The sequence below is a fragment of the Dendropsophus ebraccatus genome, unplaced genomic scaffold (assembly GCF_027789765.1).
Source record: "Dendropsophus ebraccatus isolate aDenEbr1 unplaced genomic scaffold, aDenEbr1.pat pat_scaffold_1020_ctg1, whole genome shotgun sequence".
NCBI classification, from domain to species: domain Eukaryota; kingdom Metazoa; phylum Chordata; class Amphibia; order Anura; family Hylidae; genus Dendropsophus; species Dendropsophus ebraccatus.
Window position 1 is genome coordinate 10,001 of NW_027208436.1, and position 17,798 is coordinate 27,798.

The 17,798-nt window shown below is 37.5% G+C and overlaps 1 protein-coding gene across 1 annotated transcript in view; it reads left to right on the forward strand.

Annotated features, from left to right (window-relative positions):
- The window catches only part of SLC6A5 (solute carrier family 6 member 5), a 54,037-nt gene that overhangs the window by 4,196 nt on the left and 32,043 nt on the right, over nt 1–17,798 (forward strand). The window contains exons 3-6 of the mRNA XM_069955660.1: nt 6,905–7,036; nt 13,592–13,765; nt 15,789–15,930; nt 16,850–16,982. Of these exons, the coding sequence (XP_069811761.1) occupies nt 6,905–7,036; nt 13,592–13,765; nt 15,789–15,930; nt 16,850–16,982 (581 nt within the window). The remainder of the gene's footprint in view (nt 1–6,904; nt 7,037–13,591; nt 13,766–15,788; nt 15,931–16,849; nt 16,983–17,798) is intronic.

Genomic DNA, 17,798 nt, shown 5'->3' on the forward strand with positions numbered 1-17,798 from the left:
ACATCACACATCACTACTGTGTATAATACACAATGATTACAGTATTGTACATTATACAATTATTACATCACACATGACTACTGTGTATAATACACAATGATTACAGTACTGTACATTATACAATTATTACATCACACATCACTACTGTGTATAATACACAATGATTACAGTACTGTACATTATACAATTATTACATCACACATCACTACTGTGTATAATACACAATGATTACAGTACTGTACATTATACAATTATTACATCACACATCACTACTGTGTATAATACACAATAATTACAGTACTGTACATTATACAATTATTACATCACACATCACTACTGTGTATAATACACAATGATTACAGTATTGTACATTATACAATTATTACATCACACATGACTACTGTGTATAATACACAATGATTACAGTACTGTACATTATACAATTATTACATCACACATCACCACTGTGTATAATACACAATGATTACAGTACTGTACATTATACAATTATTACATCACACATCACTACTGTGTATAATACACAATAATTACAGTACTGTACATTATACAATTATTACATCACACATCATTACAGCAATATACAATGATTACAGTACTGTACAATATACAATTATTACATCACTACTGTGTATAATACACAATGATTACAGTACTGTACAATATACAATTATTACATCACACATCATTACAGCAATACACAATGATTACAGTACTGTACAATATACAATTATTACATCACACATCATTATTGTGTATAATACAGAATGATTACAGTACTGTTCAATATACAATTATTACATCACACATCACTACTGTGTATAATACACAATGATTACAGTATTGTACAATATACAATTATTACATCACACATCATTATTGTGTATAATACAGAATGATTACAGTACTGTTCAATATACAATTATTACATCACACATCACTACTGTGTATAATACACAATGATTACAGTACTGTACAGTATACAATTATTACATCACACATCACTACTGTGTATAATACAGAATGATTACAGTACTGTACATAATACAATTATTACATCACACATCACTACTGTGTATAATACAGAATGATTAAAGTACCGTACAATATACAATTATTACATCACACATCATTACAGCAATACACAATGATTACAGTACTGTACAATATACAATTATTACATCACACATCATTATTGTGTATAATACAGAATGATTACAGTACTGTTCAATATACAATTATTACATCACACATCACTACTGTGTATAATACACAATGATTACAGTACTGTACATTATACAATTATTACATCACACATCACTACTGTGTATAATACACAATGATTACAGTATTGTACAATATACAATTATTACTTCACACATCACTACTGTATAATACACAATGATTACAGTACTGTACATTAAACAATTATTACATCACACATCACTACTGTGTATAATACAGAATGATTACAGTACTGTACATAATACAATTATTACATCACACATCACTACTGTGTATAATACAGAATGATTAAAGTACCGTACAATATACAATTATTACATTACATAACATTACAACAATACACAATGATGACAGTACTGCACATTATACAATTATTACATCACACATCACTACTGTGTATAATACACAATGATTACAGTACTGTACATTAAACAATTATTACATCACACATCATTACAGCAATACACAATGATTACAGTACTGTATAATATACAAGTATTACATCACACATCATTACAGCAATACACAATGATTACAGTACTGTATAATATACAATTATTACATCACACATCACTACTGTGTATAATACACAATGATTACAGTACTGTACATAATACAATTATTACATCACACATCATTACAGCAATACACAATGATTACAGTACTGTATAATATACAATTATTACATCACACATCATTACAGCAATACACAATGATTACAGTACTGTTCAATATACAATTATTACATCACTACTGTGTATAATACACAATAATTACAGTACTGTACAATATACAATTATTACATCACACATCACTACTGTGTATAATACACAATGATTACAGTACTGTACAATATACAATTATTACATTACACGTCACTACTATATATAATCCAGAATGATTACAGCACTGTACAATATACAATTATTACATTACACATCATTACAACAATACACAATTATTACAGCACTGTACAATATACAATTATTACATCACACATCACTACTGTGTATAATACACAATGATTACAGAACTGTACAGTATACAATTATTACATCACACATCATTACAGTATTACACAATGATTACAGAACTGTACAATATACAATTATTACATCGCTACTATGTATAATACACAATGATTACAGTATTGTACAATATACAATTATTACATCACACATCACTACTTTGTATAATACACAATGATTACCGTACTGTACATTATACAGTTATTGCATCACACATCACTACTGTGTATAATACACACTGATTACAGCACTGTAAAATATACAATTATTACATCACACATTATTATAGCAATACACAATGATTACAGTACTGTACAATATACAATTATTACATCACTACTGTCTATAATACACAATGATTAAAGTACTGTACAATATACAATTATTACATCACATATCACTACTGTCTATAATACACAATGATTACAGTACTGTACTATATACAATTATTACATCACTACTGTGTATAATACACAATGATTACAGTACTGTTCAATATACAATTATTCCATCAATACTGTGTATAATACACAATGATTACAGTATTGTAAAATATACAATTATTACATCACACATCATTACAGCAATACACAATGATTACAATACTGTACAATATACAATTATTACATCACACATCATTATTGTGTATAATACAGAATGATTAAAGTACCGTACAATATACAATTATTACATTACACATCATTACAACAATACACAATGATGACAGTACTGTACAATAAAAATTATTACATCACACATCACTACTGTGTATAATACACAATGATTAAAGTACTGTACATTATACAATTATTACATCACACATCACTACTGTGTATAATACACAATGATTACAGTACTGTACATTATACAATTATTACATCACACATCACTACTGTCAGCAATACACAATGATTACAGTACTGTACATTATACAATTATTACATCACACATCAGTCCTGTCAGCAATATACAATGATTACAGAACTATACAATATACAATTATTACTTCACACATCACTACTGTGTATAATACACAATGATTAAAGTACTGTACAATATACAATTATTACATCACTACTATGTATAATACACAATGATGACAGTACTGTACAATATACAATTACTACATCACACATCACTACTGTGTATAATACACAATGATTAAAGTACTGTACAATATACAATTATTACATCACTACTATGTATAATACACAATGATGACAGTACTGTACAATATACAATTACTACATCACACATCACTACTGTGTATAATACACACTGATTACAGCACTGTACAATATACAATTATTACATCACACATCATTATAGCAATATACAATGATTACAGTACTGTATAATATACAATTATTACATCACACATCATTACAGCAATACACAATGATTACAGTACTGTTCAATATACAATTATTACATCACTACTGTCTATAAAACACAATGATTACAGTACTGTACAATATACAATTATTACATTACACGTCACTACTATGTATAATACACAATGATTACAGCACTGTACAATATACAATTTTTACATCACACATCACTACTGTGTATAATACAGAATGATTACAGTACTGTACATTATACAATTATTACATCACACATCATTACAACAATACACAATGATTACAGTACTGCACATTATACAATTATTGCATCACACATCACTACTGTGTATAATACAGAATGATTACAGTACTGTACATTATACAATTATTACATCACACATCATTACAGCAATACACAATGATTACAGTACTGTACTATATACAATTATTACATCACTCCTGTGTATAATACACAATGATTACAGTACTGTACAATATACAATTATTACATCACACATCACTACTGTGTATAATACACAATGATTACAGTACTGTACAGTATACAATTATTACATCACACATCACTACTGTGTATAATACACAATGATTACAGAACTGTACAATATACAATTATTACATTACACATCACTACTGTGTATAATACACAATGATTACAGTACTGTACAATATACAATTATTACATCACACATCACTACTGTGTATAATACACAATGATTACAGTACTGTACACTATACAATTATTACATCACACATCACTACTGTATATAATACACAATGATTACAGTACTGTACAATATACAATTATTACATCACACATCACTACTGTCAATACTGTAAATTATACTGATATTGCTGCAGTGTATAATATACTTCATATGCTTTAAAGGACGAGTGCCATGAAAAACTTTTCCCCAGTAATTGAAGCACATTACAGTTATATAACTCTGTAATATGCTTCAATCCCCTATCTGCCTCCCTTCCCTGTCTTTTCCTCCCACCACCCCCCACCAGGAAGTGTCCTGACTCACACAGACCTGATTACTGTCGTCACCGTCACCAGGCAGCTCCTTGTGAGGATGAGTCATCAGCAGGAGGGCTGCTCTAGCTCCTGTTACACCAGCCTCCCCCTCCCCCTCCTTGTCAGGTGACTCTGCTTGCTCAGCTTATCTTCTCTAGTGACATGACTCCTTCACTGAGTCCACGGCAGCAGGAGAGAGGGTATGAGGGGAGGGGGAGAGAGGGTATGAGGGGAGGGGGGGGGGCTGCCTATGTGCTGGAGTCAGTCTGAGGGAAGATAAGCAAGTGACATGTGACAAGTGATGGCTTGCAGTTGTTCAGCCAATGGGAGCTGAGCAAGCCTGTCACCTGACAAGGCAGGGGAGGGGGAGGCTGGTGTAACAGGAGAAGGAGCTGAGAGAAGAGCTTGGTGACGGTGACGACAGTAATCAGGTCTGTGTGAGTCAGGACACTTCCTGCTGGGGGGTGGAGGGGGGAAAAGACAGGGAAGGGAGGCGGATAGGTGATTGAAGTATATTACAGAGTTATATAACTTTGTAATGTGCTTCAATTACTGGGAAAAAGTTTTTCATGGCACTTGTCCTTTAAAATTACATCTTTCTGTAGTGTATAATATACAAATAAGACATCACACACCCTGTAGTATATAATATCCTGTTATTACATCACACATCCTGTAGTATATAATAAACTATTATTACATCACACATCCTGTAATATATAATATACTATTATTACATTACACATCCTGTAGTATATAATATCCTGTTATTACATCACACATCCTGTAGTATATAATAAACTATTATTACATCACACATCCTGTAATATATAATATTCTATTATTACATCACACATCCTGTAATATATAATATACTATTATTACATCACGCTTCCTGTAGTATATAATATACAAATAAGACATCACACATCCTGCAGTATATAATATCCTGTTATTACATCACACATCCTGTAATATATAATATTCTATTATTACATCACACATCCTGTAGTGTATAATATCCTATTATCACATCACACATCCTGCAGTATATAATATCCTATTATTACATCACACATCCTGCAGTATATAATATAAGATTATTACTTCACACATCCCGTAGTGTATAATATCCTATTATTACATCACACATCCCGTAGTGTATAATATCCTATTATTACATCACACATCCTGTAGTATATAATATTCTATTATTGCATCACACATCCTGCAGTATATAATATCCTATTATTACATCACACATCCTGTAGTATATAATATCCTATTATTACATCACACATACTGTAGTATATAATATCCTATTATTACATCACACATCTTGTAGTATATAATATAAGATTATTACATCACACATCCTGCAGTATATAATATCCTATTATTACATCACACATCCTGTAGTATATAATATACTATTATTACATCACACATCCTGTAGTGTATAATATTCTATTATTACATCACACATTCTGTAGTATATAATATACTTTTATTACATCACACATCTTGTAGTATATAATATCAGATTATTACATCACACTTCCTGTAGTATATAATATCCTGTTATTACATCACACATCCTGTAGTATATATTATCCTGTTATTACATCACACATCCTGTAGTATATATTATCCTGTTATTACATCACACATCCTGTAGTATATATTATCCTGTTATTACATCACACATCCTGTAGTATATAATATCCTATTATTACATCACACATCCTGCACTATATAATATCCTGTTATTACATCACACATCCTGTAGTATATATTATCCTGTTATTACATCACACATCCTGTAGTATATAATATCCTATTATTACATCACACATCCTGCACTATATAATATCCTATTATTACATCACACATCCTTTAGTATATAATATACGATTATTACATCACACATCCTGCAGTATATTATATACTATTATTACATAACACATCCTGTAGTATATAATATACTACTATTCCATCACACATCCTGTAGTATATAATATAAGATGATTCCATCACACATCCTGTAGTATATAATATAAGATGATTCCATCACACATCCTGTAGTATATAATATAAGATGATTCCATCACACATCCTGTAGTATATAATATTCTATTATTACATCACACATCCCGCAGTATATAATATCATAGATAGTAGATAGATAATATATCCCCTGATATTGATGATTCCTCTTTCCTCAGGTGCCTTCCTTATTCCTTACCTGACTATGTTGGCTCTGGCCGGGATCCCCATCTTCCTGCTGGAGGTGTCTCTGGGTCAGTTTGCCAGTCAGGGCCCCATCTCTGTATGGAAAGCCATTCCTGCTCTACAAGGTACGGACCGGCCTCTCCTGATGGATATAGACTATGCTTCTATATATACTATGCTTTTATATATACTATGCTTATATATACACTGCCTCTATATATACTATGCTTCTATATACACTGCTTCTATGGTCATCTTTCTCTCTATATATACTATAATTCTATATGTTGGTATAATTTGTGCACTGTATTATGGTATTGTTTGTACACTATGGGGGAGACTGGTGCAAACTGCCCACAGCAACCAATCACAGCTCCTCTTTCCTTTCAGCACTGCCTAAAGCTGAGCTGTGATTGGTTGCTGTGGGTAGTTTGCACCAGTCTAAATTTTACACCCTTTGATAAATCTTCCCCTATGTGTTGGTATTATTTGTGCACTATATGTTGGTATTATTTGTACTCTATATGTTGGTATTATTTGAGCACTATATGTTGGTATTATTTGTGCACTATATGTTGGTATGATTTGTACTCTATATGTTGGTATTATTTGAGCACTATATGTTGGTATTATTTGTGCACTATATGTTGGTATGATTTGTACTCTATATGTTGGTATTATTTGTACACTATATGTTGGTATGATTTGTGCACTTTATTATGGTATTATTTGTGCACCACAGTGTTATGGTATTATTTGAGCACTATATGTTGGTATTATTTGTGCACTATATGTTGGTATGATTTGTACTCTATATGTTGGTATTATTTGAGCACTATATGTTGGTATTATTTGTGCACTATATGTTGGTATGATTTGTACTCTATATGTTGGTATTATTTGTACACTATATGTTGGTATGATTTGTGCACTTTATTATGGTATTATTTGTGCACCACAGTGTTATGGTATTATTTGAGCACTATATGTTGGTATTATTTGTGCACTATATGTTGGTATGATTTGTACTCTATATGTTGGTATTATTTGAGCACTATATGTTGGTATTATTTGTGCACTATATGTTGGTATGATTTGTACTCTATATGTTGGTATTATTTGAGCACTATATGTTGGTTTTATGTGTGCACTATACGTTGGTATGATTTGTACACTACATGTTGGTATTATTTGAGCACTATATGTTGGTATTATTTGTGCACCGTATGTTGGTATTATTTGAGCACTATATGTTAGTATTATTTGAGCACTATATGTCGGTATTATTTCTGCACTGTAAGGCTATGTTCACACAATGTTGTTTTTCAGTAAAGAATGGACTCTGATTGCAATGGAATCAGCGTCCGTTCTTTACTGCAGGGGAGGCATTACATTAAAGTCAATGTGATGCTGTTCACTGTGATCACACAGCGTTATGTTAATGCCCGTTCTTTAGAACGAGCGTTAAAATAATGTATCTGCCTATTATTTCTGGACACTGTTTAGTGAGGAACGTCCGGAAATCGTAGCTGTTCACACAATGTCATGTGCGGCGGCTGCACATTACATTGAAGCGAATAGTTCATTCATTTGTGGGTATACCCGACGGTGCCCGCACATCAAAGCTAAGAGAGAACGTTCCTGCAGCTTTGGTTTTGACTGCAGAAACATCCTGAATGTAACCTGGTGGACGGCAGTTTAACGTCCATATGTTGTTTTTTTTTTTGTGCACTTTATGAAGGTATTACTTGTGCACTATATGTTGGTATGATTTGTGCACTGTATTATGCTGTTATTTGTGCACTATATGTTGGTTTTATTTGTGCACTATATGCTGGTATTACTTGTGTACTATATGTTGCTTTTATTTGTGCACTATATGTTGTTATTATATGTGCACTATATGTTGGTTTTATTAGAGCACTATATGTTATTATTTGTGCATTATATGTTGGTATTATTAGAGCACTATATGTTGTTATTATTTGTGCATTATAAGTTGGTATTATTAGAGCACTATATGTTGGTATTATTTGTGCACTATATGTTGGTTTTATTAGAGCACTATATGTTGGTATTATTTGTGCATTATATGTTGGTATTATTAGAGCACTATATGTTGGTATTATTTGTGCATTATATGTTGGTATTATTAGAGCACTATATGTTGGTATTATTTGTGCATTATACATTGGTAATATTTGTGCACTATATGTTGGTATTATTTGTGCACTATATGTTGGTTTTATTTGTGCACTGTTTTATGGTATTATTTGTGCATTATATGTTGCTATTGTTGGGCACTATATGTTGGTATCATTTGGGCACTATATATTGGTAATATTTTGCACTAAATGTTGGTATGATTTTTGCACTATACATTGGTATTATTTGCGCACATTGGAGGAGATTTATCAAACATAGTGTAAAGTGAAACTGGCTCAGTCGCCCCTAGCAACCAATCAGATTCCACCTTTCATTTTCCAAAGAGTCTGTAGGAAATGAAAGGTGGAATCTGATTGGTTGCTAGGGGCAACTGAGCCAGTTTCACTTTACACCATGTTTGATAAATCTCCCCCTATATATTGGTATTATTTGTGTACTATATGGTGGCATGATCTGTGCATTTTATGTTGGTATTATTTGAACACTATACATTGGTATTATTTGTGCACTATATGTTGGTATGATCTATAAACTATATGTTGGTATTATTTGTGCACTATATGTTGATACCCATTATGCACTGTGGGGGACATTTAATAAGACTGGCGTATTCGTACGGTGGTCTTAAATTGTGCCATGTCTGTCAGAACCTGTCCATGGCAGCAGGCAGAAATTATAGTAAACCAGGTGATGGAAGTGACCTCTGGGTGGTTTATGTGTAAACCTAGCCTCAGTTAAGGGAGGGGTGAAAAGGGGGCGGGGCTTATTATAAATCGCCCCCCTATATGTTGGTATCATTTGTACACTATATTTTGGTATTATTTGAGCACTATATGTTGGTATGATTTGTGCACTATATGTTGGTATTGTTTGTGCACTGTATTATGGTATTATTTGAGCACTATATGTTGGTATGATTTGTGCACTATATGTTGGTATTATTTGTGCACTGTATTTTGGTATTGTGTACTATATGTTGGTATAATTTGTGCACTATATGTTGGTATTATTTGTGCACTATATTTTGGTATTATTTGTGAACTATATGCTGGTATTATTTGTGAACTATATGTTTGTATTATTTGTGCACTATATTTTGGTATTATGATAGCACTGTATGTTAGTATTATTTGTGCACTATATTTTGGTATTATTTGTGAACTATATGTTGGTATTATTTGAGCATGGTGGGGCACACTTATAATGTGCCCTGGATTACGCCATGGAAAAGCCACAGATTTTTGCACACATGGTTTGCACATAAATGTGTTCCTTTTCGGTGGTGTAAAGCCCTACTCGCCAGATAAGTGGTCAGGCATGGAGTAAACCATGGCAGAAATCTACACCGAGACATCTGTTGGTATTATATTTGCATTACATGTTGGTTTTTCTTGTGCACTTTATGTTAGTATTATTTGAGTACAATTTGTTACTTTTATTTTTCCACTATATGGTGGTATTATTTGTGCACTGTACATCAGTATAACTGAGACCCTATATGTTGGTATAATCTGAGCACTATATGGTGGTATTATTTGTTCACTGTACATCAGTATAACTGAGACCCTATATGTTGGTATAATCTGAGCACTATATGGTGGTATTATTTGTGCACTGCACATCAGTATAACTGAGACCCTATATGTTGGTATAATCTGAGCACTATATGGTGGTATTATTTGTGCACTGTACATCAATATAACTGAGAACCTATGTGTTGGTGTAATCTGAGCACTATATGGTGCTATTATTTGTGCACTGTACATCAATATAACTGAGAACCTATGTGTTGGTGTAATCTGAGCACTATATGGTGCTATTATTTGTGCACTGTACATCAATATAACTGAGAACCTATGTGTTGGTGTAATCTGAGCACTATATGGTGGTATTATTTGTGCACTGTACATCAATATAACTTAGACCCTATGTGTTGGTGTAATCTGAACACTATTTGGTGGTATTATTTGGTCACTCTGTTGGCATATCTGAGCTCTCTATGATGGCATGCACTGTATGGGTTAGTTATAGAGCCACTCTATGGTTATTTGTACACAAATTAAAAGTACCACATAATGGGGGGGGGGGGGGGGGGGGAGGGTGCCAACTGGGTTCAGTTCTATAGTCTAGAACATTATAACTGGTTGGTTTATCTATACAGCAGACATATCCCATCACATATATTACCTCTTATAGACTCCATTACATCCACATTGTGGAGATCCCTCCATTGTTATCTCTCCTGTTCTGTTTCTTCTCTAGTTTATAGATAACATCTAATGTAGTCCATATATCTCCATGAGGACAGTGTTCCATTACTATATGGCATCTTTTACGCACCTGGCATTCTACATGATACATGTTCTAGACCCCCTGGTGATGTGATGCATGTTTTAGACCCCCTGGTTATGTGATGCATGTTCTAAACACTTCGTGATGTGATGCATCTTCAAGATGTGGTGGTGCATGTTCTTGATTCCCCCCCACCAATGATGTGATGCATGTTCTAGACTCTGTTGATGTGATGCATGTTCTAGACTCCTGGTGTTCTCTGTCACTTTGTGCTATGTTCCTCTTGTTTTATCATATTGGAGATTCTCATTGTCTTTGTACTCTCAAGTTCTGTAGGCCTCTGGGGTGACAGCCATGTCCTGACTACTCCTTAGCTTGACATATAAACTAGATTTACCCATATCACATTATTCTCCTCAAGCCTAGCCCACCTTGTTATCTGCCCATGATTTTCCTGGTGTTCTAGATTGTGTAGGATGATGTACGTTCTAGATATCACATGTTGTAATAGTTTGATAAGGTTTCCTGTAGGATGATGTATGTTCTAGATATCACACGTTGTAATAGATTGTTGAGGTTTCCTATAGGATGGTGTATGTTCTAGATATCACACGTTGTAATAGATTGTTCAGGTTTCCTATAGGATGATGTACGTTCTAGATATCACACATTGTAACAGATTGTTGAGGTTTCCTATAGGATGGTGTATGTTCTAGATATCACACGTTGTAATAGATTGTTCAGGTTTCCTATAGGATGATGAATGTTCTAGATATCACACATTGTAATAGATTGTTGAGGTTTCCTATAGGATGGTGTATGTTCTAGATATCACACGTTGTAATAGATTGTTCAGGTTTCCTATAGGATGGTGTATGTTCTAGATATCACACGTTGTAATAGATTGTTCAGGTTTCCTATAGGATGGTGTACGTTCTAGATATCATGTGTTGTTGTAAATTAGTGAAGTTTCAGGTTTTGTCCTGTATGTTCTAGATTTCATGTGTTGTAATAGATTGTTATGGTCTTTTCCAGTGTCTTGTAAATTCTAGAGGTTTGCTTCAGTATATGTTCTAGATTTCATCTTGTATTAGATTGTTGAGGTGTTCAGATCTTTTTTTTCGCCATCTTGTATACTGTTCAGGTTTTCTTTATCTTCTAAATTTCACATGATGTAGATTGTCAAGATTTCCTCTAGTATTTTTTATGTTCTAGATTTCGTGTGTATTAGATCGCTGAGGGTTTCCGATTCTCTCCTGTAATAGTTTATCCAGTTTTTTTTCTCATTCTTATCCCCTCTGGATGTCTAAAATCATCTTCTCTGTGTCCTCTCTGACCACGTTCAGCTCCCTCTTCCCTCCTCCTTTTGTAGACACAGGACATGTAATCTCCTCTCTGGGGGCCGGGTTAGCTGTCTATTGACTTGGTAACCTGACCCCCAGGAGACATAATCTGCATCATCTCCATGCACCTGTGCTGCTTCCATAGACTTCTATGTGTCCCTGAGCCTAGTTTTCTGTAATATGAAAAGGTATAGTTCCATCCCTACTTGCTGTCAGTGAATGCAGGCATATGTACCTGTCTGTGTCACAGCTCTGTATAGTGTAAGTGTTATGGATGTTCTTAGAGTCTGGATGGAACTAGAATGTTTTCATTCACAGTCAGCAAGCAGAGATCTAAACCTACACTACACCCTCCACCCCCTGGTGAACAGATGTCCATGAAAAATGGAATTCTGACCACCTATAAGTACAAATAATAAAATTAACCCCTTGCTGCACAACAACTCTCCAGATCTGTCTGTTTAACCCCTTGGATGCCGGGAAGGGAGCTCCTGCGATGACGATGGGCTGATACAGTAGTCACGAGCTTCACAGACGTTTCCCATGTGCAGGAGTCCATTAGGCATGACAAAGAGACAATGTAATTCCAGCTTTACTACCCCTTTAAATTGCAGTCCAGCTGCCGCATTGGATCTTTAGTCGTCGTCCATTATATCATCCATGTTGCTAATGTTCTGTTTGTTGGTTATTGGATCCTATTAACGCTTTATGGCGCTGCAAATTGTCCCGTCCTCCCGGAGAAAGCGTCATTAGCCGAACAATAAAAAATAATTAAAACACTAAATATGTTTTATCCCTTTTTGTTGTTATTCTTTTTACATTTGTAGAACTTCAGCACTTTCCTGTATAATGTAACGACCCCCCCCCCTCTCTTTATAGGCTGCGGGATCGCCATGCTGATCATCTCTGTGCTGATCGCCATCTACTACAACATCATCATGTGCTACACCCTCTTCTATCTCTTCGCCTCCTTCGTGTCGGTGTTACCCTGGGCGTCCTGTGACAATCCATGGAATACGCCGGACTGTAAGGATAAGGACAGACTCCTACTGGGTGAGCTGTGAGCAAGAATAGGTCTGGTATTGGATTAGTGCCGCAGAGCTACAACTCCCAACATGCTCGTATCGTGGCCACAGTACTTGATGGACCCCAGTATTGATAACTGGGGCCAAGTTACAGGTCTTGCATTAAGACCCAGGAGCTTCACTATAATTCTTAGCCCAATAAGTTGCACTGATCTTCCGTGATGTAAATGCGGCTGTGGGTACTGAGGCTGTAAACAGGGCAGTATCATCCTCCTAGCAGCTGAAGCACAGTGTCGCTCATTGTCTTATCTCGCCCCCCTGTGGCCAGTCTGTGTATTACATCAGAGCTCCCAAAGTGTTTGGAAATAAGGGATTGACATTTTGTGGTGCAAAATGGGGAATATTGAGCTCAAAATAATAAGAAAAAGTAAGAAGAGACCCCTTCCCCATACAGATGCCCCCTACATAGGACCCCCCTTACCATGGCTCACTTACTGAGGCTCCTCCCTCTTATTGAGGTTTTTTTTTACCTTATACAGGTCCCTCCCTCTTACATATTACTTCCTCTTACATAGGCTCATCCACTCCCTGAGGCTCCTCCCCCTCTGCCAAGGTCCCACCCTCTTACATAAGCCCATCCACTCCCTGAGGCTCCTCCCCCTCTGCCAAGGTAACGCCCTCTTACATAGGCCCATCCAGTCACTGAGGCCCCTCCCCCTCTGCCAAGGTCCCACCCTCTCACATAAGCCCATCCACTCCCTCTTACATAGGCCCATCCACTCCCTGAGGCCCCTCCCCCTCTGCCAAGGTCCCACCCTCTTACATAGGCCCATCCACTCCCTGAGGCCCCTCGCCCTCTGCCAAGGTCCCACTCTCTTACATAGGCCCATCCACTCCCTGAGGCTCCTCCCCCTCTGCCAAGGTCCCACCTTCTTACATAGGCCCATCCACTCCCTGAGGCTCCTCCCCCTCTGCCAAGGTCCCACCCTCTTACATAGGCCCATCCACTCCCTGAGGCTCCTCCCCCTCTGCCAAGGTCCCAACCTCTTACATAGGCCCATCCACTCCCTGAGGCCCCTCCTCCTCTGCCAAGGTCCCACTCTCTTACATAGGCCCATCCACTCCCTGAGGCTCCTCCCCCTCTGCCAAGGTCCCACCCTCTTACATAGGCCCATCCACTCCCTGAGGCTCCTCCCCCTCTGCCAAGGTCCCACCCTCTTACATAAGCCCATCCACTCCCTAAGCCTCTTCCCTATTACTCCTCCCCTCTGCTAAGGACACACTGTCTTATGTAAGCCCATCCCCTCACTAAGGCCCCTCCCCTTTGCCAAGGTCCCATCCTCTTACATAATCCCATAATCTCATTGAGGGTCTTTCCTATTACTCCTCCCCCTGCGCTAAGGCCACACCCTCTTACATAAGCCTATCCACTCACTGAGGCTCTTCCCTATTACTCCTCCCCCTCCGACAAGGCCCCGCCCTCTTACATAGGTCCATCCACTCACTGAGCCCCCCCTGCTATGGTCCCACCCTCTTACATAAGCCCATCTACTCAATGAGGCTCTTCCCTATTGCTCCTTCCCCTTACTGAGTCCCCACCCCTCTTACATGGCCCCACCCTCTTACATAAGCCCATCCCCTCACTGAGGCTCCTCCCCATTGCTCTTCTCCCTTGTACCTATATGCAGCATCTTCCTGAATATCTTCCATGCCTTAATGGTCGTCTGTCTACTCTGAGGGGGTAGTATTTCTCCTTGTGGACCATTACAGGTCGGGCAATGCCCCCTGGGAAAAAGGTGTATGGAAAGTCATTCAAATAAATGGGGCAGAGCTTGTGCTCATACAGAGAAGCCAATCAGAACGAGCTGCAGTGTAAAGCATGGGGGAGGGACAGAGCAGTGGTCTTAGCCTTTGCTAATATATAATAAAGCTGATCCAGAGTCACTGATCATAGCCATAAGGAGTGATTCTTCATACAGCTCAGCGGTCTATCATCATATGTACCATCTCTCCCTCATCCGGTGCCCCCCTATATTATTACGTCTCTGCAGATTCCTGCGTCATTGGGGATCACCCCAGAATTCAGATCAAGAACAGCACCTTCTGTATGACCGCCTATCCAAACTTGACAATGGTGAATTTCACCAGCCACGCCAACAAGACCTTCGTCAGCGGAAGCGAGGAATACTTCAAGTAAGTGAGAGGCGGAATACACGGAGGGGGTCATCTATTCTGCTGGAATCAGACAGTGTTACCATCTGGAAACCATCAGTAAGTAGGATCACTCCAAGAAGTGTCTATCCAGAATAATGCTGATACTATAGTGGAGGAGGGGCGGACCTTGGCTCTCCAGCTACTGCAAAACCACAACTCCCATCATGCCTGGACAGCCAAAGCTTTAGCAACAGCTCGAGAGCCAAGGTTCCCTACCCCTGTTCTATTGAAATCACAATTTCTGCCCTTACCTCATCTATATCAGCAAAACTGCAGCTCCCATTATCCCCTGATGATAGCCTATAGCTGCCCAGGCATGATGGGAGTTGTAGCCACAGGTTGGGGAATATCAACCTATATAGGATTATTACAGTAAGTCGCCATCCGCCAAATTAGAAAACATGATGTGTATTCAATGTACTAAATAGTAACAGCAGATCCATCAACAGCAGCTTGCTGGTGGTTTCCATGTATGTTTTTTTCCCTCTAGAAATAAAAGCCTTCATATCCTTAAAGGGGTACTCCGGAGAAAAAGTTCAGAAAGTTATACAGATTTTCAGTTTACTTTACTACTTATTTAAAATTCTTCAGTCTTCCAGTACTTGTCAGCTGCTGTATGTCCTGCAGGAAGTGGTGTATTATTTCCAGTCGGACACAGTGCTCGCTGCTACCACCTCTGTCCATGTCAGGAACTGTCCACCCACAGAAAACCTCTACTGCTCTGGACAGTTGCTGACATGGACAGAGGTGGCAGCAGAGAGCACTGTGTCAGACTGGAGAGAATACACCACTTCCTGCAGGACATGCAGCAGCTGATAAGTACTGGAAGTCTGGAGGTTTGTACACAGTGGACTACTCCTTCCCTTGTATATTATTAGTAATAATCCTGTTGTCTCAGGTACAATATGCTGAAGATTTCGGCCGGCATTGAGTATCCCGGTGAGATCCGATGGCCGCTGGTCCTCTCTCTCTTCCTGGCCTGGGTCATCGTCTATGCTTCACTCGCCAAAGGGATCAAGACGTCAGGAAAGGTAGGAGGGGAGACTCCGGGGGACCCCAGCGGGGATGACATGTATGACGGACATGCCTCTATACCCTCAGCATGAGAATGGCTGGAGGTATGCTGACAAAGGTCTAGGAAGCTGAGATATGTGGAGCTGTTTGCAGGGTCCTCACACTGTAGAGATGCTAGGTCTATCAGACTTAGAGAAAACACTGCAAACAGGACCCCATATCTCAGCTTCTTAGACGTGGAAGGAATAGGATATTAGGTATTATGTATTGCAGTGCAGAACATTACGTTGCTTCGTGTAGGTGCGGGGGAGGGGTGTTCAAAAGCTCTTTGCCCTAAATATAATCCTAATAATTGTATTGAGCCGTTATCTAGTTGTATCTGCTCCAGGGAAAGCTGGGTGACAACCACTTATTGCATATCTTCAGGGCAATGTATAAGATGTATGCAGTGAGCTCCCCCTAGTGGTGGCTGGGGGCAGGCAGAATGCCATAAGGTAGCTCGATGCCTTCCCATAGGGTTTGGTGTTATATAGCAGAGAATACAAAGCAAGAGATTTTCAGATCAGGTTGGTGAAGCTGGAGGTGAAAGTGTTAATACTAGACAGGAACGCCACATCAGCACCGAGCCTCCGGCCACATCTCTATGGTGGATGTGATGGAATCAGTGACGGCCAGTCTGTTCGCTGCAGGTGCGGAGGAATTACCCGCTCGGTGCTGCACAGTCAGCACAGTCAGATGTGGCCTGGGGAGGGATCGGAGATATCGAGCGGCCCGGCCCGACTCAGCAGATTTATAGCTGTTTTAACACTATGATATTTAGAACTCTATCTTTT